The sequence below is a fragment of the Bos indicus genome, chromosome 15 (assembly GCF_029378745.1).
Source record: "Bos indicus isolate NIAB-ARS_2022 breed Sahiwal x Tharparkar chromosome 15, NIAB-ARS_B.indTharparkar_mat_pri_1.0, whole genome shotgun sequence".
Taxonomy (NCBI): Eukaryota; Metazoa; Chordata; class Mammalia; order Artiodactyla; family Bovidae; genus Bos; species Bos indicus.
The window spans coordinates 66,394,734-66,416,755 of NC_091774.1; the positions used below are offsets into that span (position 1 = coordinate 66,394,734).

A 22,022-nucleotide genomic window follows, 5' to 3' on the forward strand; every position below is an offset into this window, starting at 1 on the left:
TTTTAAAATAATATTTTTTAATTTTTTAATTTTAAATAACTTTTTTAGATTAAAAAAAATAATATTAAAAAATTTTTAATACCTTAAAAAATATTTTAAATTTTTTCAAAAAATGTTATTTTTTTTTAAATCATCATCCCCTCTTATATAGACTTCAATAAAGTCTATACATTCACAACACCCTTGTATGTGAGAGGCTCTGGGGGAATTAAAAGGCAAGGGTGCTAAGGGAAGGTTCGCTTTGCCACCTCACCTTCCACCAAGACTGCAGACAGAGAAGCATCATCCAAGGGACAGTAATGGTCCCAGGGACCCCAGAATAGCCAGCGGAGGCCCAAGGTGAAGGGACAATCACAGGTGAAGTGAGCAACACACCTTCTAAAACTGACACACTAGGAGGGAAGAAGAAAAGCTTAGAATATGCCTGAGACAGTCTTCAACTTCCATTTCCTTCTTCCTCCCAATCCTTCAAACTCACAGTACTCAGGGTATTGTGAGATTTAATGGACTGATTTCTGGTCCAGAAGCCAGTAGCAGAGCAAGGACTAAAACCCAGGTCTCTCTGCTCAGTTGGACTGTGGACTTCTGGCTAATGAGGGGGCTGAGCCAAATGTTCTGGAACATTCTGAGTCCATGGTGACAACAACAAGAAACACCTTATTATCCTTATCGTGACATAGAAGCTGATTCAGCATTCCTTGCCAAGGAAATTTTGCATGCCCTGACCGCTCTCTCTTTTGAAGAGGGTTGAACAAAAATAAGATCCGAGTTTGGCTAAGGAAACACAGCCCAAACTTGAAGTGCTACCCTGGGTGAGTCATCCAGAGGATATTAAGTTCACAGCAGCTCCACACTGAGTTAAGTAAAGCAGTGCCCCTTCCTCTCCCTCAGGGAGTTGCCTAATCTTAAGAGATCTAAATAAAGGCAGAGTCTTACCCTAAGCAGCAGCAGCTTAGCCTCCTACTCAGCTCCACAGGGCTGTGAAATACATGAGATGAGCAGATAGGCCATTCAGAGCCTTTTGGATAGGAAGGAGGGACACTGGCCCTGTGGAGCCTGCCCACGGCTGGGCCACCAGCTGAGAGACTCCATTTGTGAGTTTATTGGGTGATCAGGCTGCAAGTTACTTGCAAAATAGAAATTTTCAGCTGCATCTCTTCTTACCAGCCTGGAAAGAGCAATCCCATCTACGCGGACCTGAGCATGGCCATTCTACTCCCCCTGCTCCCTGACCTGCCGTCCTCCCCACGTGGACCCCCTCCATCCTTAAGGAAGTTGAGAGCTGTCCAACAGACTCAGCTCCCCACAGACATCTCCTAGGTCACACAGGAAAGGAAAGCAAGAACTCTGAATTACTTGGTCCCCACACCTTAAGTCTGACCTGCCTGGATAATAAAGACAAATGGGATGATTCTCCCTGTTTGGTTGTTAGGTAGATGTCACCTCCTTAGGCTTGGGGCACAAAATCCAGATGACCAGAGCTGGAGGCAGGGAGGTGGCCTGGATTGGGTCTCAAGACAAGAAGGTGGAGAACGGGAGAACCAGCGCTGGCACTCAGCACCTGCGTGTAGGTGAAGCCCAGCAGTTCGAAGCAGCTTATTCAACCATCTCTTCCTAGACAGCGCAGAAAGGACACTTAGTTCTTGCCATCTGCAGCACAAAGACAGCTTCAGGCTGGTGGCTGTCACCAGTAAGACCAAAGCATTAGAGGGTTGGAAACTTCAGCCCCTCCTCCCACCTGGACCCTGGGGGAGGAGAAAGGAGCTGGAGATTGAGTTAATAACCAATGGCTGGTGATGTCATCAATCATGCCAACACCATGAAACTCCCATAGAAATCTCTAAAGGAAGCTTTTAGAGCTTCCGTATTGTAAACACATCAAGGTGTGCCCAGAGAGGGGACCAGACCCCCTTTTCCATACCTTGCCTATCATTTCTTCCATTGCGTGTTCTTGAGTTGTATCCTTTACAATAAACTTGGACACATAGGGGGCTTCCCTGGTAGCACAGCTGGTAAAGAATCCGCCTGCAATGCAGGAGACCCCAGCTCGATTCCTGGGTTGGGAAGATCCCCTGGAGAAGGGAAAGGCTACCCACTCCAGTATTCTGACCTGGAGAATTCCATGGACTGAATAGTCCATGGGGTCACAGAGTCGGACACGACTGAATGACTTTCACTTTCACTTTCTGGAAATGTAACTAAAGTGTTTCCCTGAGTTCTGTGGGTCATTCTAGCACATTAGCAAACCTGATGAAGGGGTTATGGGAACCCCCTTAATGTCCAGCCTGTCAATCAAAATACAACCTGGGCTTTCAACCAGCATCTGCAGTGGGACTGAGCTCTTAACTTATGGAATCTGATGCTAACTCCCAGGTAGATGGTGTAAGAACTGAACTGAATGGTAGGACACCCAGCCGGTATCGGAGAGTGTGGTAGAAAAAGCACCACGTGTTGTGAGGCAGGTGTGTTATGAGTAAAAAGAGTTCAAGGGTTAAAAGCACAAAAAGAGAAAAACCTTCAAACAAACCATCACTAGTGCAAATACCACCATAAGATCAAAGAAGTCTGGGACCAACTTTCTAATCTTATCACCTATGGTTCTCAAGAAAGAATTAGCAAACACACACCCGTGCATGTGAGTGTTGGCAACCTAGCTTGCAAAGTAGAGAAATTGACAGATAACCCCACCTAAGCTCAGCAGGCTTAAAGCAACCCAGTAAAGGCTATTCCAAGATACAGAAAAACAACCATCATTACAGGTGGCCTCTGTGTCCCAGCCTCACATTCTGCCTCAATCCTTTCCAAACCTATCTGGTGGGTGAGATTGTCCCTATTTAACAGATAAATAAACTGAGTCTCAGGCTAGTTAACTTCCCTGGAGTTTTACTGTTAGGAAGCCGTGCAACAGAAAATCCTTCCAACCACTACAACAAGGGTCCCAGAAGCTGTTTTATGCCAAGTATCTCATGAAACAGTCTAGGGCACTGCAAGAGATCAGATATTCTCAAGGTTATCACCCTCTTCCGTGCGCTTCATGGTGGGACTGGCCATGTGATTTGTGGGGCTCAGTGCAAAAATTAAAACCCCAGGACTCTGTTATTAAGAATTTCAAGAACGTGACTAAAGAGCATTAAGCCAAGGACAGGTCCCTTCTGAGCCCTGTGTAGCTGCCCATCCCATGCCCAGGAAGTCAGCTCTGCTTCCCTGTGTTTCTATGTGTATAATCAATAAACTCAAATAATCTAAGATTCTCTTGAAGGAGGACTCAGAAATTCTTGCAGTAAAGCTCACCCCCAGTGATCTTTTTGACTGTATTCATGTATATATTCTGTAAATATCCTATGGTTCTATGACATGAGAAATTCAAAAGTTAATTTTAAATGCCCCCTTGACCAGACACTAAACTCACAGCTACACAGAAGCCTGATTTTCCTGCTGCTTGAACACTCGGGAAGACCTCCATCTTGCTGACTGGCCTGGGCAGCTTAGCTCAAAGGTGGAGAGCAACGTCCTCTTTCGACCAGCATATGGACACATGGCTAAGGCCCTCCTCCTTCCTCTATGGTCTCCTCCTAAAGGAGTGAGCCCAGCAACCAGAACACAGTGCTTTCACACCTGTTTGAATTCGATTTCCTGCTTCCAACTGGGTTGGAACACAAGCTGGACTTCTGGGGTGGCTGGTTAGTCATTTGGAAGAGAGGAATATCTGCTTTCACGCTTCCACTCTTGCCATGTTTATTCTGGGGCCTTTCCAGTCCTTTCGAAACATACTTCTCAATCCCTTGTCTTTTTCCTCTCTCATTAAAAACCTTCTCTTCCTCCCCATGATTGCCTCTTCACTTTTAAAAAGTCTGCCAGGAACCCAGACCAAACCAGATTGGACCTACCCAGGCTCTGGAACCAGCAAGTCTCACTCGAAGCCCCCCAGTGACGCTCAGGGAGAAGCCAGGAGGACTAGGATGACGACCCAGGACCAGGCTGGCAATGGCGACTGCTGTCAACTTGTTCTCAGCCTCAGTCCTGTTGCCCAGGTATAGCCTTGTGCTCCGGAGCTCTGGTCCCCAGGTATTTTAACAACTCCAGGTCACTTGGAAGTGGTAGGGCTTCCCTTCTCAAAAACCGTGGCAATAGCTGGTGCTGGCCTGGGGAGGGAAGTGCCCTCTGGCTCCTGATTCAGGGCAGCTGGAGAACCACCCTTGCCCCACAGCTCCCCCGTCTGGACAAACTGGGTAGACTTTTCTGTGTGCTGAACCATTATACATAGGGATTGTGTGTGGAGATCTGCAGCTTACTATCCTGGAAACCCACTGAGAGTCTTCAGAGGGAAAGTGAAAGCAAAGAAAGTAAAAACATGATCCGTGGATGCTCCAGCTAACAACGACTTCTATGTCAGAGGAGACTGGAAAACACAGCATCTCTACTTCGATTCTACTTTCAACTCAAAAACAGCAGTCTGACTGCCCTGGCTCTGAATCTAGGAAGAATCTAGCATTCACCATTAAGGATGATGAGGGTGGTTCCAGCTGAAGACTTTCTCATAAGGCTCAGGAAGGGGTTCCATAAACGGGCCCTTCATCCCATCACAGAATTCACCCTGAGGATGGAGAAAAAAGCATGCCGAGGGAGCAGAGTTTTTATTTTCTTATCCCACCAGGACACAAAAAACAGCCCTCAACATGTCCGTCCCAGCCCTAGAAAACTCCAGCAAAGAATTTCAAGAAATATAGGAATATCACACATTTTTCTTTACATTACTGTTAGGGGAAGCACATTGAAACAGCCCACCCTGGACAGGCACCATAGTAACCATTTGCATGAGCTGTTTTACGACAGGAGGTCCTGGTAAGGAACACGGAACTAACAACCCTCCGCCAACCGGAAGAGTTTGGGAAAGGTCAAAAGGAGACACCACATGTCCGACCACCTCCCAGAATCCTTCTCTCTGGCCTCCATCTTGGCTGAACAAGGCTTGCACCACCAGGAAGAACTCTGAGTCAGAATGATTGGCCAAAGACAACCCGGAAACTGATCCCATCACCATAAAACCCGAGACTGCAAGCCATGTGGCAGAGCTGCTCTCCTGGGTTCCCTTATCCTGCTGCTCTCCACCCGGGCGCCCTTTCCCAATAAAATCTCTTGCTTTGTCAGCAGATGTGTCTCCTCAGACAATTCATTTCCAAGTGTTAGACAAGAGCCCAGTTTCGGGCCCTGGAAGGGGTCCCCCTTTCTGCAACATTACCAGAAAACATATACCAACAGCAAGATGTTTCTATTTTTAGACCCAGCGCTTTTTCTTTTCCAACCACAATAGGAAGTCAAAGAAGGAACTCTAATGGGAATGTTTAAATACATTCAGAATCTCTTTAAAAGGTAAAAAGCATCAATATTAACAACGGAGTTGTCAGCTACGGGGACCTTTTTCTAGACCAGTTTCACAAGCAGTTGTACTGTTGAGCCCTGGATTTATTCACTGATGTAATTTACACATTATTTTTTACTTAAATCCTTCTTTGAATATCAAATGAGTGCTAACGTCTCCTTGCTTTCCTTCAGAAGGAAAGAGGAAAAGGAACAGAAAGACATCACTCAGAGAAAGCCAGAAGTCTTGGGAAAGGCAGGGGGAAGAGGGGGAAGCAGACTCAAAAACTCTTATCTGACTCCATTTTATTGCATTTTAAAATAACAGCAGCTACAGGAGTTTGTAATCTTTCCCAGACAACAGCATGGGAACATAATTGACTATGACAAATACATTTTTGGCCTCACAAGATGAGCTGCTGCCCAATTATTCTTATAACCTACTTGAACCTTGTCAACCTTTACAGTAAAAAGGCTGGTTATTGACTGCTAGGCAGAGAAGTTCAAATGATCGCCAGGACCTAAAAAGGAGGACTTGTCCTAACAAGCAAAAGAGCAGGGTTGTTTTTTTTTTTCAACTTTGGTGCTGTTCTTCCCTTAAAACCATCCTCTCTATGCCCCTGCATGTCTCCTTCCCAAATCAGACAATTCAGTTACACCAACATGCACTGTGATAATGATAAATTGGGGCACAAAGAAATGAATGTAGCCCTCATCCTCAGAGAGATCTCAGGATTGTGATGGCTCAGACAGACAAGAAAACACTTAGCACACTCCTGTAATAATGAAGCCTGTAGTAAATGTGATGGGGACAAAGTTCCTGGAAAAGGCCCAGCCCAAATGTCATCTCTCTAGAGAAGGCTTCCCTACATCCCCAGGCTGAGGTGGGTGAGTATTCAATTAATAAATGTGTATTGAATGCATAGCGTTCGGATCCTGGGAGATGCCATGATGAACCAACCATCAGAGTGCTTACCTTCTGGTGACGAAGGTAGACAGACATAAGAAGATAAATAAAATTGTAACTGATGCCATGAAGAAGGGGGAAAGGAGAAATGATGTAGGACTAAGAAAGGGGGACCTACTTTCAGTGGTGGGATGAGCACTTCCCAGAGAAGAGCTCTCTGGGAAACACTGCTCCAGCTAAGAACTAAAGAATGTTTCCGTGTAAGAGGGTGACGGCCAACTGGAGAATGGTGGTAGGTGGAGGATAGGAAGTGGTCCAGACAAAGGGAATGGGCCCTAAGGTGGGCAAGACTGGAGGGTGTTTGAGGAAATGAAAGTTAGGAGGTTGGGAAGCTTCCACTGGAGAGATGACTTGCCTGGGCTAGCATGAAGCATGACCATGGAGAGAAAAGGCCAGACTTAGATATGTTTTGGAGATAGAACTGAGAAAGCTGTAGGTTGGGACTGATGGAAGAGAAAAAAACAGGGCCGATACTTACCTTTCTAGCTTTGACTCTCTAGAGAAACTTGGGAAGGAGCAGGGGTGAGTCTGCAGGGAAAATAACCAACAGTTCCACTCTACCATGGTCATTTTTTTGTGCATTGCCCAAATGGAGATGTCCATTAGGGTGAAGGATACAGGAAACTGGAGCTGGGAGGAAAGGTCTGAGATAGAAACACACACTTGGGAGTTATCGGTATACATGTGGTATGCAAGTGCCCAAGAAGGGATCCAAAGAGAATGCAGAGCCAAGAGAATGGGGATCGAGAACGAGTCCGAGGAAGTTTTAGGAGCTACACAAGAGCACAAACGAAGCATTATGAAGAAAAATAGAAGAGATCCAGCTAGTGAGACTTAGAAAGGCTATGGACAGTGAAACAGTATAAAAAAATAAATAACAACCACTACTAAAATATGCCCAGCTCCAGCCAGCTGCCCCCTCTCTCACTCAAAGGGCCACCAGGGTTGGCTGCATGGGTCTAGCAGTTTAGGCACATGAGTTTTTCCACGCCCTCTGCTCTGAGCTCTCCTTCCCGGCATCGTGGGTTGAAGCAGGAAGACTGCAGGCAGCTCTGACCAAGCACTCAGAGCACTGCCCTGTCCTCTCCTGCAGGAGCCTCCAGAGCAAGTGATGAGTCACCCTCTGGGTCTACTCCTTTTCTTCATCAGCTTCTCCCACAAAGGTCACTCAAGATCTCAGCATCACTTAGACAACCTTTTGAGCATGCATACCTCACTCCTATACTGAAACGAAAGCAAGTAAACCAAAATGTAACCCTGCTCTCGCATCCTTCCCTTGATGCCCACTCTTAAAAAAAATCACATTCACTTTCTCTCCAGCCATTCCCAACTCACAATAACACGCCAACAGTAGCCCTTATTTTGCTGACTCTAGCTCTGCTCAGCAACCACCTTGAAAATGATCCCTTTTCAGGACTTACATTATTTAATGTCACTGTAGCATGAAGCAGTGTCAGCCACTCCAAGACCCTTAATTCTCTCCTGATTCCCCCCCTTACTTCTCAACATCCTAAGTACCCTGAAGCACTTCTGTCCAGAGAGACACATGGGAGCTCCCTAAGAGTCTTCCCTCAACCCACTACATGTGCTTGGTCACTGAGTCCTTCTAAATATCCTTGGAATCTGGTAATACATATGCATCTCTATAACCTAATATAGGCCAGTATTTTCCACCCAGATGTCGTCTTCTAACCAGTCGCAGTGGTCCTGCCTCATTCTCTTCTTCAAATTCATATTTCACTCAAAATTCTCCTAATAATTATAATAACAAAGACTTGGAGATGACCTAAATATCTATCAATTAAGGACTGCTTAAGTCAACTATTATATAACCATAGAGTGGACAGTGAGCTATTACCAGATCAGATAAAATCAGTCGCTCAGTTGTGTCCGACTCTTTGCGACCCCATGAATCGCAGCATGCCAGGCCTCCCTGTCCATCACCAACTCCCGGAGTTCACTGAGACTCACGTCCATCGAGTCACTGATGCCATCCAGCCATCTCATCCTCTGTCGTCCCCTTCTCCTCTTGCCCCCAATCCCTCCCAGCATTAGAGTCTTTTCCAATGAGTCAACTCTTCGCATGAGGTGGCCAAAGTACGGGAGTTTCAGCTTTAGCATCATTCCTTCCAAAGAAATCCCAGGGCTGATCTCCTTCAGAATGGACTGGTTGGATCTCCTTGCAGTCCAAGGGACCCTCAAGAGTCTTCTCCAGCACCACAGTTCAAAAGCATCAATTCTTCGGCACTCAGCCTTCTTCACAGTCCAACTCTCACATCCATACTTGACCACAGGAAAAACCATAGCCTTGACTAGATGAACCTTTGTTGGCAAAGTAACGTCTCTGCTTTTGAGTATGCTATCTAGGTTGGTCATAACTTTCCTTCCAAGGAGTAAGCGTCTTTTAATTTCATGGCTGCAGTCACCATCTGCAGTGATTTGGGAGCCCAGAAAAATAAAGTCTGATGCTGTTTCCACTGTTTCCCCATCTATTTCCCATCAAGTGATGGGACCAGATGCCATGATCTTCATTTTCTGAATGTTGAGCTTTAAGCCAACTTTTTCACTCTCCACTTTCACTTTCATCAAGAGGCTTTTGAGTTCCTCTTCACTTTCTGACATAAAGGTGGTTTCATCTGCATACCTGAGGTTATTGATATTTCTCCTGGCAATCTTGATTCCAGCTTGTGTTTCTTCCAGTCCAGCATTTCTCATGATGTACTCTGCCTATAAGTTAAATAAACAGGGTGACAATATGCAGCCTTGACGTACTCCTTTTCCTATTTGGAACCAGTCTGTTGTCTCATGTCCAGTTCTAACTGTTGCTTCCTGACCTGCATACAGATTTCTCAAGAGGCAGGTCAGGTGGTCTGGTATTCCCATCTCTTTAAGAATTTTCCACGGTTTATTGTGATCCACACAGTCAAAGGCTTTGGCATAGTCAATAAAGCAGAAATAGATGTTTTTCTGGAACTCTCTTGCTTTTTCCATGATCCAGCGGATGTTGGCAATTTGATCTCTGGTTCCTCTGCCTTTTCTAAAACCAGCTTGAACATCAGGAAGTTCACGGTTCACATATTGCTGAAGCCTGGCTTGGAGAATTTTGAGCATTACTTGACTAGCGTGTGAGATGAGTGCAATTGTGCGGTAGTCTGAGCATTCTTTGGCATTGCCTTTCTTTGGGATTGGAATGAAAACTGACCTTTTCCAGTCCTGCGGCCACTGCTGAGTTTTCCAAATTTGCTGGCATATTGAGTGCAGCACTTTCACAGCATCATCTTTCAGGATTTGGAGTAGCTCAACTGGAATTCTATCACCTCCACTAGCTTTGTTCGTAGTGATGCTTTCTAAGGCCCACTTGACTTCACATTCCAGGATGTCTGGCTCTAGGTCAGTGATCACACCATCATGATTATCTGGGTCATGAAGATCTTTTTTGTACAGTTCTTCTGTGTATTCTTGCCATCTCTTCTTAGTATCTTCTGCTTCTGTTAGGTCCATACATCCAATTCTTAATATGCAAACTGCATCATCCTATCCAGCTTACTTCAGCTTGCTTTTCACTTCATACCTCTAAGTATATAGGCATGTGATATATACATATATATATCTTCTATATATAATCTATATATCTATATATTACCTATATATTTATATACAATCTATATATACCTGATATATAGATTATATATAGAGGATATATATATGTATATATCACATGCCTATATACTTAGAGGTATGAAGTGAAAAGCAAGCTGAAGTAAGCTGGATAGGACGATGCAGTTTGCATATTAAGGATTGGATGTTTACATTGTCTCATGTTACATGTTCCATGTCTGTCTCAAAAGACCCCAAAAGTGAGTATTTTTAGAGAACAGGATTGAGCTGAGAGACAATCTTTTATTTCTTTATGCTACTCTGTAATATTAGAAGTTTGGGGGTTTTTTGGTTTGTTTTTTAATAAGGCCACATTTTTCATTATGGGAAAAGAGCCACTAACCCAAAGGACAAAAAGTTTTTCTTTTAATTGTTTAAGATAATCTATTTGACAGTGGATAGTAAATTCTTCATACCCCCTTATCTAGCTGATATATTTCATGTGCCAATTGTAGTCTCTAAATGTAGATTGAAAACAATCAGTGTTGCCTTACCCATTTGCTGGAAACATACACGATATCTATCTGCCATTGTAAATAAGAGACGTGTAACTCTTAAAAACAGGTAAGGAAGGAAGGAAGGTTTCGATGTTGGTTGCTTTACCTTCTGTTACTCTATAACTGGGCCATTTGAACTGAGTTGTCATGCTAATAAAAATACAAACACATTGATAACTGATGTCCTGGTCTCAAAGCAGACCAGGTCTCACCCGCTGTGAGAAAACAAGTGGAAATACCCGCAGAGGTATAATCTGCAAGGCCTTGGATTACATACAAAAGTGCTCTTTCGTCTCTGAACACATCTGCATATTTACCAAGGGAACAGAGCAGAGAAAAGTCAACATACAAGCGCTCTGGGCTGGAGGTTGACAGAACGCATGGCTTCTTGAATCAACAGAACAAGGCAGTGGATGTTCCAGAAAGGGATGACCCAGTCCCCTGCCTCCCCTCTTCCAAGGCAAGGACTCCACGAGAAACAACAGTAGCAGGAGCATAGAAACAGCTGCTGTGAACGCTGGAACTATCAGTAATAGCTAGACTCTGGTTCCTGGGATATTTATCTGTTGATATTTCTGGCCCCTTCCATTCACTAGAACAGGTTTCCCTTTCTTGGGCATCAATTTGAGATAATCAGGCTCCTGTTGGACCAGATACCTTTGGAAGGTCTGAGTGATGAGAAGGGTTAGGTCATCTGTCTTTGGGGGCTGTGTGGGTCACAGCTAGAATCAAGGCAGTGACGCCTGCTAATGCTCCCCAGCCTTGCCCACCAGAATCCACCTGCCTCCCTATTGCCCAACGGCACCCTCCTTTTAAGGCACAGTATTTTATTACAGATGACAGTTTTGTGGAGCCTGGATATTCAGATGGAAAGCAACAGAACCTCTCTCAAACATTTGAATTTGGAGCTAACAGTGGATGCTGTGGTGAGTTCCCCTGAAGGCCCCCATGTTCAGGACTGAGGCGTTTATCCCCCCAGCTGCCGGGAGTGTTGGTAAGTGACAATGCTTACCAACTCTATCTCTGTCTAAGGCCTTGCCGTGTCTTCACCCAGGGCCAGGCCCACTGCCCGAGCACAACCCAATCCAGAGGCGGGTTGTTCTAAGTGGTAGAGGTCTCTTTTCTCTCCATTCAGGACCTTTCTGCACCAGAACTTCCTGAAGGATGGGACAGGCACTTTGTTGGACTGTTTCAACTGCTTCCTCTGCTCCTCCTTGTTCCCTTCTCTCTTCTACAAGGATTTATTCTGAGAAGTTCTCTCAATAAATTTCCTGCACACAAGTCTCCATCCCAAAGTATTTCCCAGGAAAGAACTGCAACAGGTCCTCAACCCCAGTGTATTAATGTCTTGAAAAGACTGCAAATTTTGGTCTTTTCAGACTAAGACAGAAATGCCTGCAAATGATTAGCTCTTCGTTGAAATGTTAGCAATTAATCATGATGGAAAAATCAATGATCCCTGCAATGCTTCTGTGCTATGATGGTTTTACTAATGTCTGCTGATGGATGACTTTGAATCCCAGGAAAACACTAGGGGAACAGATTCAGTCTATAATTCCATTACACTCTATTCTCTTCTTAGAAATTAGTCCAATATTTACTTTTGACACTTCCTCTAGACCCTGTGTTGCATTTCAGTATAAAAAGTAACAGCTGAACCCATCCCCCAGAACTCATCATCCCTTTAGCATGTCTAAGCGTTGTCAGTTGATATTCATCCATTTCACTTCTAGACATATTAACCCAATTTCGCTTTGTTCACATGGACTTCTCTAACAAAGCTGGTTATCAGATCATAACTGTCTTTTTACATGAATACTGAGATTAAAAACAAGAGCTTCCCAGATGACTCAGTGATAAAGAATTCGCCTGCCAGTGCAGGAGATGTGGGAGACAAGGGTTTGATCCCTGCGTCGGGAAGATCCCCTGGCAGTAGAAATGGCAATCCATTCCAATGTTCTTGCCTGGAAAATTCCATGGGCAGAGGAACCAAGCGGCCTACAATCCATGGGGTCACAAACAGTCAAACACGACTGAGTGACTAAGCACAGGAGGTAAAAACAAAACTACAATTTGGTCTACAAACAAAAATACAATTTTGCCTGATACCTAATTGAGAAGAATGCTTTCCTTCTTTTATCTGTTTTCTTTTACCTTATCTCCCTTCGTGCACTGCAACTGCTTCTTCTATTTGAAAATCTTTAGATTAATGTCTACAAGCTCAGGTCTAACCATCATTCTCAGTTGCCTAACTTTATTCCCACTTTGTTTCAATGGCAGTATTTTCTTTTGACTGTCACACCTCTGTTCAAAGATAAGTTCACTTCTTTTGGTCACCATTGCCATCCTTATTGTGCGTTGCCTCTTAAATTCTTGATTATCTCTTCTTGCAAGGACACTTGGCTATCTTGCTTCCTTTGATCAAAATGATTGGAGCAAACAAATGAACAAAGGACTATAGACAAGTGGTCATGCCTTGTACTGTTTCAAAGCTTGTGAAATTTTAATAAAATGTGAATTAATTGCAAAATGTGGATACTATGAAACACAGTAGAAGTAACAGACAAAAAAACAGGTACCCAATTACAGTGTAAAAGCAAAATATCTCTGTTCCCCCATCTGTAAAATGAGCATAATATTTCATAAGTTTTTCAAGGACTTGATGAAATCATATATGTGTAGTCATATAGACTTGGAATTCCAAGTTCAAGAAAATGGTCATATTTGTATTTGTTTATGGTGATATCTGGAGAAGGCAATGGCACCCCCACTCCAGTACTCTTGCCTGGAAAATCCCATGGACGGAGGAGCCTGGTTGGCTGCAGTCCATGGGGTCGCTGAGGGTCAGACACGACTGAGCGACTTCACTTTCACTTTTCCCTTTCATGCATTGGAGAAGGAAATGGCAACCTACTCCAGTGTTCTTGCCTGGAGAATCTCAGGGACGGGGGAGCCTGGTGGGCTGCCGTCTCTGGGGTCGCACAGAGTCGGACACAACTGAAGCGACTTAGCAGCATGGTGATATCTGTAAACAGGGCTTCCCAAGTTGTGCTAGTGGTAAGCCAGTGCAAAAGATGCAAGAGACAAGGGTTTGATCCCTGTGTTGGGAATATCCCTTGGAGGAGGAAATGGCAACCCACTCCACTATTCTTGCCTGGAAAATCCCATGGGCAGAAGAGCCTGGAGGGCTACAGTCCAAGGGGTCTCAAAAGAGTTGGACTCGACTGAGCACACACACACATATGAGAATCATCTCACAAACACCAAAAAAATATATTTGGTGGAGACATTTTTTAATCAAAAGAGAATGGGATCCTGTGAGAATTGAGATTCCCTAAGGACCAAAGGGACTCAAACAGCCAGTCTGGACCAAGTGCTGACATTTACTGCCACCTACTGGACAATCAGCAAACTGTGCCACTCTTAAAAATGCACAGAAATACATTCTCTGAGGGTCTTCCCAGGTGCCTCAGTGGTAAAGAATCCTCCTGCCAACGCAGCAAGACATGGGTTTGATCCCTGGATCAGGAAGATCCCCTGGAGGAGGGCATGACAACCCACTCTAGTATTTTTGCCTGGAGAATCCCATGGACAGAGGAGCACGTCAGGCTACACCCCATAGGGTGCAAAGAGTTGGACAGGACCAACTGAACATACTGTAACAATACACAACATACACAATTGTAACAATACGTAACAAGAGTTGGACACGACCAACTGAACATAAACAATTGTAACAATATGTACAATTGTAACAATACACAACATATACAATTGTAACAATATGTTACAATTGACTGAACATACACACTCTCTGAATGATTCTTCCTCAATTTAAAAGGCATCCCCAGTCATCACTGTCTGCATATGTTGCAAAAAAAAAAAAAAAAAGAAACAAACAAATCAAGGACATCAGCCACACTCCTAAGGAGATAAGAAAAGTAGCTGGGTTAGGAAATGGGTAAGTGAAGTCACAGCCCTAACCAGCCACGCTTGAAAATCACATAAGAAAGAATAAATTCCAGGGCCTGCTAAATGCTCCACTACATTTGCCACTAAGAAGTATATTCTCAAGGCTTGATATTCCAAAGGATTGAACCCATGTGGTCGTGCACTGGGCTGTCTCAAAGCACTGCATCTGATAAGACCATGCTATTGGTGTCTGGACAACCAATAATTACAAAGGAACTCTTCATTAAGAACACAGTTAATGGAAACAAAAAGAAGGGAGTGTTTTGAAGGGATTAACAAGAAAAGTAGCCACAACTGCTAGACAGCGTCATACCCTGAGAAGAGAGACACCAAGCTCTCTTGCTCAGTAGCTGCCTTAGAGAAGTAAGGGGTCAAGCAAGAAACACGAGCAACTGGTCTCAGAAAAGACGGTGTCCAACCTGGAGAGCACATGGCCTGTCTTGGGGGACAGCCACTCTTCATCCCCAGCTGACTCTTCCCACCCTCCACCCCTGTGGGACCAGTGTAGCCTAGCGGTTAGAGTCTGGGTTCCACAGCCAGGCTGTCCGGGTTTAAAATCTGGCTTTGCCACTCACTCGCTGTAAAGCCAACAGCAAGCTGCTTAATCTTTCTATGCCTCAGTTTTCACACCTGCGAAATGGGGATAATAATAGTCTTTTTAAATCACATTGTTGTGGGGATTAAATCAATTTATACATGCAAAGTGCTTAAGCAACTGTAGGGCTGTTAAGTATTTCAATAAATGATACCAAGACAAAAGGGCTGGTCCTTTATTATCAGATTTCCCAACATTTGGGAGAAACCAGAATCAACATTTTTTTTTTTTTTTTTAGGTGAAACATTGTTAAGTCTAAGCAAACTATTTAAAGGTTTTCAGAATCCTGTATGACCCAAAACATATATGTCTGTGGGCCACCTATGGTCCACGGGCATCCGATACCCCAAATCTGCTGCTATGGGAAGAGCGGAGCTTGGGAGGCAGACAGGCCTCCACCCACTTCCACCTTGGCCACCATCTCCGGGATCCTTCAGGCACAGGGGCTGGGAAGCTGGGGTGGCAGGGGCACATGATGGGAAGTTCCATGCCAGATTACAAAGACTGAGTGACAGATGGCACTCCTGATGAAATGTAACAGAAGAAAGTCCTCTTGGTTTAAATGAAGCCTCTAATATGCAGGGTTTGTAAGTGGGGGAGTGGGGGTTGTCCCTCTCCTTGTCCCCATGGACTTCATTCAAGGTCTTTAACACACACCACCACCTATTCTACTGGGACCCAGATGGGCAAATCCAGCCGCCAAAATAGAGTTCATTCCATTTTTTCTGATTTTTTTTTTTTTTTATATTTTATTTTCTTTTTTAACTTTACAATATTGTATTGGCTTTGCCATATATCAACATGAATCCGCCACAGGTATACATGTGTTCCCCATCCTGAACCCTCCTCCCTCCTCCCTCCCCGTACCATCCCTCTGGGTCCTCCCTTTTAAAGGACAGTCCTTGCTCAACGAGTCCATAATCTGAAGCAGCTGCTGAGACTGCCAAGAACACCAGACGGCCGTTCAGCAGACAGCCATGAGAAATTAAATAGATCCACGAATGAAAGATAAGTAAATAAATATCAATATCATTGGAAAACAGCCATTTAAATTAAAAACAAAAACAAAACAAAAACACACACTAAGGAAATGAGGTATCCTTTTCTGAAATTTAAGGATCTACCCCTGCCTTTATTCATTCCCCTTTCATATTGCTGGCCTATTGTCTTTTCTGCCATCATCTGATGCCAACCAGACAGATTTATAACGAGATGTGGATCCTTTTCTATTCTACTGACAAATCTGCAACCCATCTGCCTCCAATCAATGATGGAGCACGTGGAGATGGAGCAATGAGATATTTTTAAACACTCCTTTAATTAATTCACTCCAAGGACTTGGCCGCTTGGTGAGGTGAGGGGTGAGGGGCAGACAGAGGGAAGAGAGAGCAAGCTCATGATCTGGTAAATAAAGAGATTTGCCGTAATCTGGATACCTAAAACCCTTGCTATGAAACATTCTGCTGGCCCCAACAAGCTGTTAAGGGTATGGGAGAGAAGAGAGCAGGCAAGGCGGTGTGTGGCATTTATTTGCTTTTTCAAACTCCCAGAACAAGTTCTGAAAATGCAAACAAAACTAAAATTTCATCTTGAGAATGACTCTTTTGCCTACTATTACTAGATTTGAAATGACCAGTGTCTGGTTTGATTAAAATAAGTATAGCAAGTGATTGAAATGAGGAGATGTAGTTGGTTCCAAGAGGAAGCAAGTCCCAAGGGGGGAAAAATCAGCATGAAAAACAATTTAGTTTGCCTTTAAAAGAGGGAAAAACCAGACATCTGGGCATTGTGTGATACAGCCGTGGAGGAGGGTAAGTAGGCAAGATTTTCACTGAAATCAACCTTTCTTGAGCTTCAAACTGTCAGTTTTGCAATCCTGGATCTGTATGATTTATGGCACACTGACCCAGAAATCTCACACCTTGCTGTTAAATATTGCCTGTTTCGGTACCCCAAGCACTGCCATCTCTTAAAGATTTTTCCTTATCTGACAATTCCCTTAAATCCAAAGCCAGGGGAGACAGCCCCTAATCATGTTGCATTAGAGAAGAAAAGAAGTGGCCATTGATACTGATGGGCAGAACTGTTTCTGGTTTTTAACATCTTGGCTTTTTCCATATCACAGGCTTCATTTGGTTTTAGAAATTGTTTCATGAGAATTAAGCTTTCAATCACTCACAAGAGGCGATCTTAGTAAACGTGAAATGGCTTTCTCATTTGAGTTTCACGCATCTTTATTTTACCCAGGGAGGCTGATTTTATACTCTTGAAAATGAGAAATTAAAACTGCATGAGGCAGGCAACATGCAACCCCCTCTGGACCCTACACCTATGCCCTCCGTTCCTTTTTCAATAAGTCTATTCTGTGGGTTCTTCCTCCCGCTGACCTCAACTTCACTCCCAAGGGGAGGCGGGAGAAGGCAATTGTTACATTTTGCTTTTTGTTTGCTTGAAATAATAAATCCAGTGGTCCCTCTTGCGGGGCTTTTCTGCTGTCAGCAGCTTTCTGTTTTGCTGGCTTTCAAAGTCAAATTGAAACCCAAGCCCTTGCACTTGGCTTTTGCTCTGACCCCTTGGCTCCTGGGAGCTGATCAGAAGACAGATCGCCTTGGGTCCATGACATACTTGGTAACCTAGCCATCTCCCACCCCTAGAATGTATTTCTGAAATGCCTGCCACTACGCATATGAGTGCTCCAACATAATTCAGTATATATTGGACACTAGCCAGTCTAATACTAATAATCTCTTCCCAATTTGGATCAGGACCAAAACCATAATTCTTAGCCATGTCTGAGGACTCAGAAAGACAGAATCCTCAACTATCAAATTAGACACTGCTTTGCAGGAAAATGCCCCCCAGGGTCTAGGAACTACCAAAGAGTCCATGTAGAGTCTTCCAGAAGCTGGATGCTAATAATCCCAATTCCAAACAATCATAAACCTCACATAACCAGATCGTGTTTGAGTATGCTGTGCAAAGGCAATAATCAAGTGCACAGGCTGATAATGAGAATATTCCCAAAGGCAATTTGCACAGTGTATGCCAAAGTTTCAAAAGAAAGCTGGTAATATCCTGTGCCAGACATGCCTAGCACACTCTTCCATGATAACTGGTATTTCCAGATGGTAACTCTAAAGTTGGGTCAAGTCCTGGAATCTTCCCGGAAAGATGATGATATATTCTATGTAATTTTATCCTTAAAGTTCATCCTCATTGGACCGCCTATTTCACAGTTACTGGAAGAATCAAATGTGATGATGACACGAAAGAGCTTTGAAAGTGAAGTGCTAAACAAACATAAGATGTCACTATGGCTTCTAATAATTCTTTCAAAATTGGTAATCTGCCTATGTTGTTGACTGTAACTACATCACCAAATAAATGGTGACCAGATGGCCAGTTTGCCATACAGTTCCATTCCCCAAACATTCAGGATCAATCGAACTCAAAATACATATATTGAAAGCATAAGACTCTGTTGCTATTTTTTGTTTCCTTCTCAGCAATGTTTGTTTCAAGGAAACAGCTTGACATGGGCTAACAAAGGCAACCAACCAGTCTGTGGATTCTCCGTGAACTTCCCTTTACAAGGTACATTAACTAAAGGCATCAGAAGAGGCAAGAGAATCTCACTAAACCATATGAACAGTCTACTAATCAAAGTCTTACATCTTTGGAGCCCCCACACACCCAGAGTGCCCACCACGTAAGGTCTACCCAACAGGTGCTGAGTCAATGCATCTGGTGAAAAGATGGAAGAAAGGAAGAGAAGAAAAAAGGAAAGACCAGGGCTTCTGAGAGTGTCACCTGCTCATCAGTATTGCTCTGAAATGATAAAGGGTCAGAGTTCTTTCTCTATTTGTTTCCCAGTCTTTCAAATTTTCTCAGTTCCTCCCTAAATACAAATACCTTTGACCAATCTTTTCTTGACAATAGCACAGGGCATAATACCTTACTAATAGAATGTGAATCCCTTCTGCTCTATACTTAAATCAAATAGAGAGTCAAATCATTTGGCAGCTCTCATTTAGGACAAAGGTGAGATAAACACCACTTGACTGGGGGATTCTTGTTGTCTTAACCTCTCCCTTTACTATCTGGCCATCAAATAAGGATGCAGGACTTGAAACACTGCCATCATCCATCTTTTTCACAGATGTTGTCCAACCTAGCCCTTACAAGCAGGGGCAAATCTAGAAGGGACCTGAAAGCAGCCAGTAGTGCCTTTGTATCTTTTCTAATATGAATGACTAATTAAACAGGCAAAAAGACTCTGAGGATGAGGCATATTAACATTGAACTCTAGAGATCTGTGTTAGAACAATGTACTGCCCTCCTTGTACACAAACCTCTTTCCAGAGCATCGGTTTGGAGAAGAAACAGTCAAAAAGGTCCACACAGCTGAACTGTTAGGACGAAAAGAGAGGAGAAATCTCATGCTACAAGATACCAGCTGCCCCCCACCCGCTTTGGAAGGACTCCAGGGGCCAGAAGGACTCCAGGGCCAGAAAAAAGATGGGTTCCTTTTCCTGGACACAGAGCAGACAGTTTCAGAAATATTTGTCCTTCCTTGGAGGTTGAAGTTTAGAGATCTAACTTTGGGGCTGCTTTACATGTCTACTTAGCGATCGATTTTCCAAAACAAGCCTGCAGAGTTGGTAAAATTTGTTAGAAGCCCTGGAAAGCTCTGGCACCAGGTATGCTCCACCTGTGCTTAGAGGAGCCCCTGGTACTGGCTTGCCACTTAATATGGATCCAGTGATGCCTTGCAAGAGGCTAGTGCACTTTTGTGAATGGACCAAAGGGCTGAGCTCCCCAACCAGTCCTTTTATTCTTACTCAGACTCTACCAATCTGAGAGACTTCCCTGGGAAATACTGATCCAGGGACCTAGTTTTGGACCCTTCCTTGGGCTTCCCTTGTGGCTCAGCTGGTAAAGAATCCACCTGCAAGGTGGGAGACCTGGGTTCGATACCTGGGTTGGGAAGATCTCCTGGAGAAGAGAAAGGCTACTCACTCCAGTATTCTGGCCTGGAGAATTCCATGGACTGTATAGTCCATGGGGTCGCAAAGAGTCGGATACGACTGAGCAACTTTCACTTTCTTTGACATAGGAGTACTTAAGGGTTTCTTGCAGCTAAATCTCCTTCCTAGTAAAGAAGCTGCCCTTATTATCAGCGGGAGCATTCTCCATCCAACTGCAGCCTCAGGAGGCAGGAGACAACTGCAAGACAGCGGGGAGAATCGGGGAAATCAACGCTCCCCCCGCTGGAATTTGGGGACTCCTGTCCCTCCTGTCCTTGCCCGAAGCCACTTATTTTCCCGCCTCTTCTCGGGAAGCACCCAAATCTTTTCCACGCTTCCTTCAAACTGGCTAGGGAGATTCCGCCATCCAGGGACAAGGAGAGATCAGAGCAAGCTGGGTATCTGCTCTGCGACTCTGCAAATCTGACATTCAAGGCTGCGCGCGCTGGGCTTCGCCCCGCCCCAGCCCGGGTCCCAGTTCATTCATTCCCGGCCGGTCCCCACCTTCCATCCGGCGCCGAGCTCCAGGCGCTGCTTCGCTCGGCAGCGTCTGCCGCTCTTACTGTGCCCAATCCCTTATTGTTTGCAAATCTCAAAAGTAACCCCAAGAGGATTCTTCGTCACTCTTTTGCACACCTCCACCGAAACCTTTTTTAATTAAATGAAACAATCCTCTGTCTCTCGCATCTTCAAAGGGTTAAGCAGCAAGCTTCGCGAAAGAAAATCAATATCCTCTCCACCATCCCACCCCCAGCCCAGCCATCGCTCCGTCACGGTCTCCGAGGCCCGGCGCCGGCGTCTCTCTGTTCTCATCCGGGATAGGGAACCGCCACTCCGCGCGCGCGCCGCCCCCACCCCCATCCCCTTGCCTGCCGGTAGCGAGCAAAGCCCCCCTCACCCTTCAGTGGATGCCATGTCCTGGGGTAACGCCCCCTCCTCTTCGGCACTATCCGGCAGCGGCGGGCGTGGAGTGAGCGGGAGCCGGGGTGAGCGCACGAGTGCAGCAGAGCGCAGTATTTAAGGGGGGAGCCTCTCCCCGCCCTTCCACCCCCCTCCTGGGTAAGCCCTTTAGCGCCTCAACGCGCGCAGGAGGCTCCAGCCGGCTCTAAGCCGCGTCCCCGCTCTCCGCCGCGCGCGTCCCGTGCTCCCTCCGCCGGCCTCGGTGTCGCTTGGCTGGGTGCTCTGGGTGGAGGGCGGGGGAGTGGGGGTGCTTGGAGGGTGGCTTCCCCGAGAGAGCGCCGCCCTCGGGCTGCAGGAGGGGGCGCTGGACGGCGTGCAGCGGCCACCTGTATTTGCTCCGGGGCTCGCCGCGTGGCGGAGCGCGGGCTCGGAGGACGGTGGCAGGGGGGAGGGCGGCGAGTGTGTGCGGTGGGTGTGCAAGGGAGTGGGTGCGTGCGTGCGCGCGTGTGCGGTGTGTGTGTGCGCGCCAGGAGAGGCGGTGGAGGCCCCTGCACCCTGGCTCGGCGCCGGCCGGGGAGGGATTGCAAGGTTTAGCCCCGCCGGAGCTGGGGATTTGCAGGCGATCCCTCTCTATTTTCGTCGAGAGCTGACATCACCAGGGCAGCCGCCTCGGGAGACTCCTTTAACTGCCGCCCCCTCGCCCCCAGTCTCTAGACGCGGTCCCTCCTCTGCCATCCCTCCGCCCCCAGCCTCTCGCCATAAATTAGCCAAATAAGAAAAGAAGCCCGGCTGGTCTCCCGGGAAAGCCCGGGCTGCCCGTGGCAGGAGCCCAGGATCTAAGGAGTCGCTATTGTTTCCCCTCAAGCCCGCGTGGCCCCGGGTCACCCCTCGCTGGGCACAGCGCTGGCCACGTCGCGGAGACCTGGGATGCCCCTCCGTCCTTGCCTCCCTGGAGCAGCCCCCGGCACCTCGCCTCACTCCTTGGTACACCCGCTCGGTCTCACTTCATTCCCAAGCTCATCCTCACCGGCGGCACACCCACTCCATCC

General features: G+C 45.7%; 1 protein-coding gene across 3 annotated transcripts in view; it reads right to left on the reverse strand.

Moving 5' to 3' along the window:
- Positions 1-22,022, reverse strand: part of SLC1A2 (solute carrier family 1 member 2) — a 169,791-nt gene extending 147,769 nt beyond the window's left edge. The window contains exon 1 of one of the 3 annotated variants that reach the window (XM_070804037.1): positions 22,001-22,022. In XM_070804037.1, the coding sequence (XP_070660138.1) occupies positions 22,001-22,020 (20 nt within the window). In that variant the 5' untranslated portion in view covers positions 22,021-22,022. Of the gene's footprint in view, positions 1-3,887; positions 3,910-20,971; positions 21,623-22,000 lie in introns of those variants that run through there. The other 2 variants (XM_070804038.1, XM_070804039.1) reach the window with 2 other exon arrangements.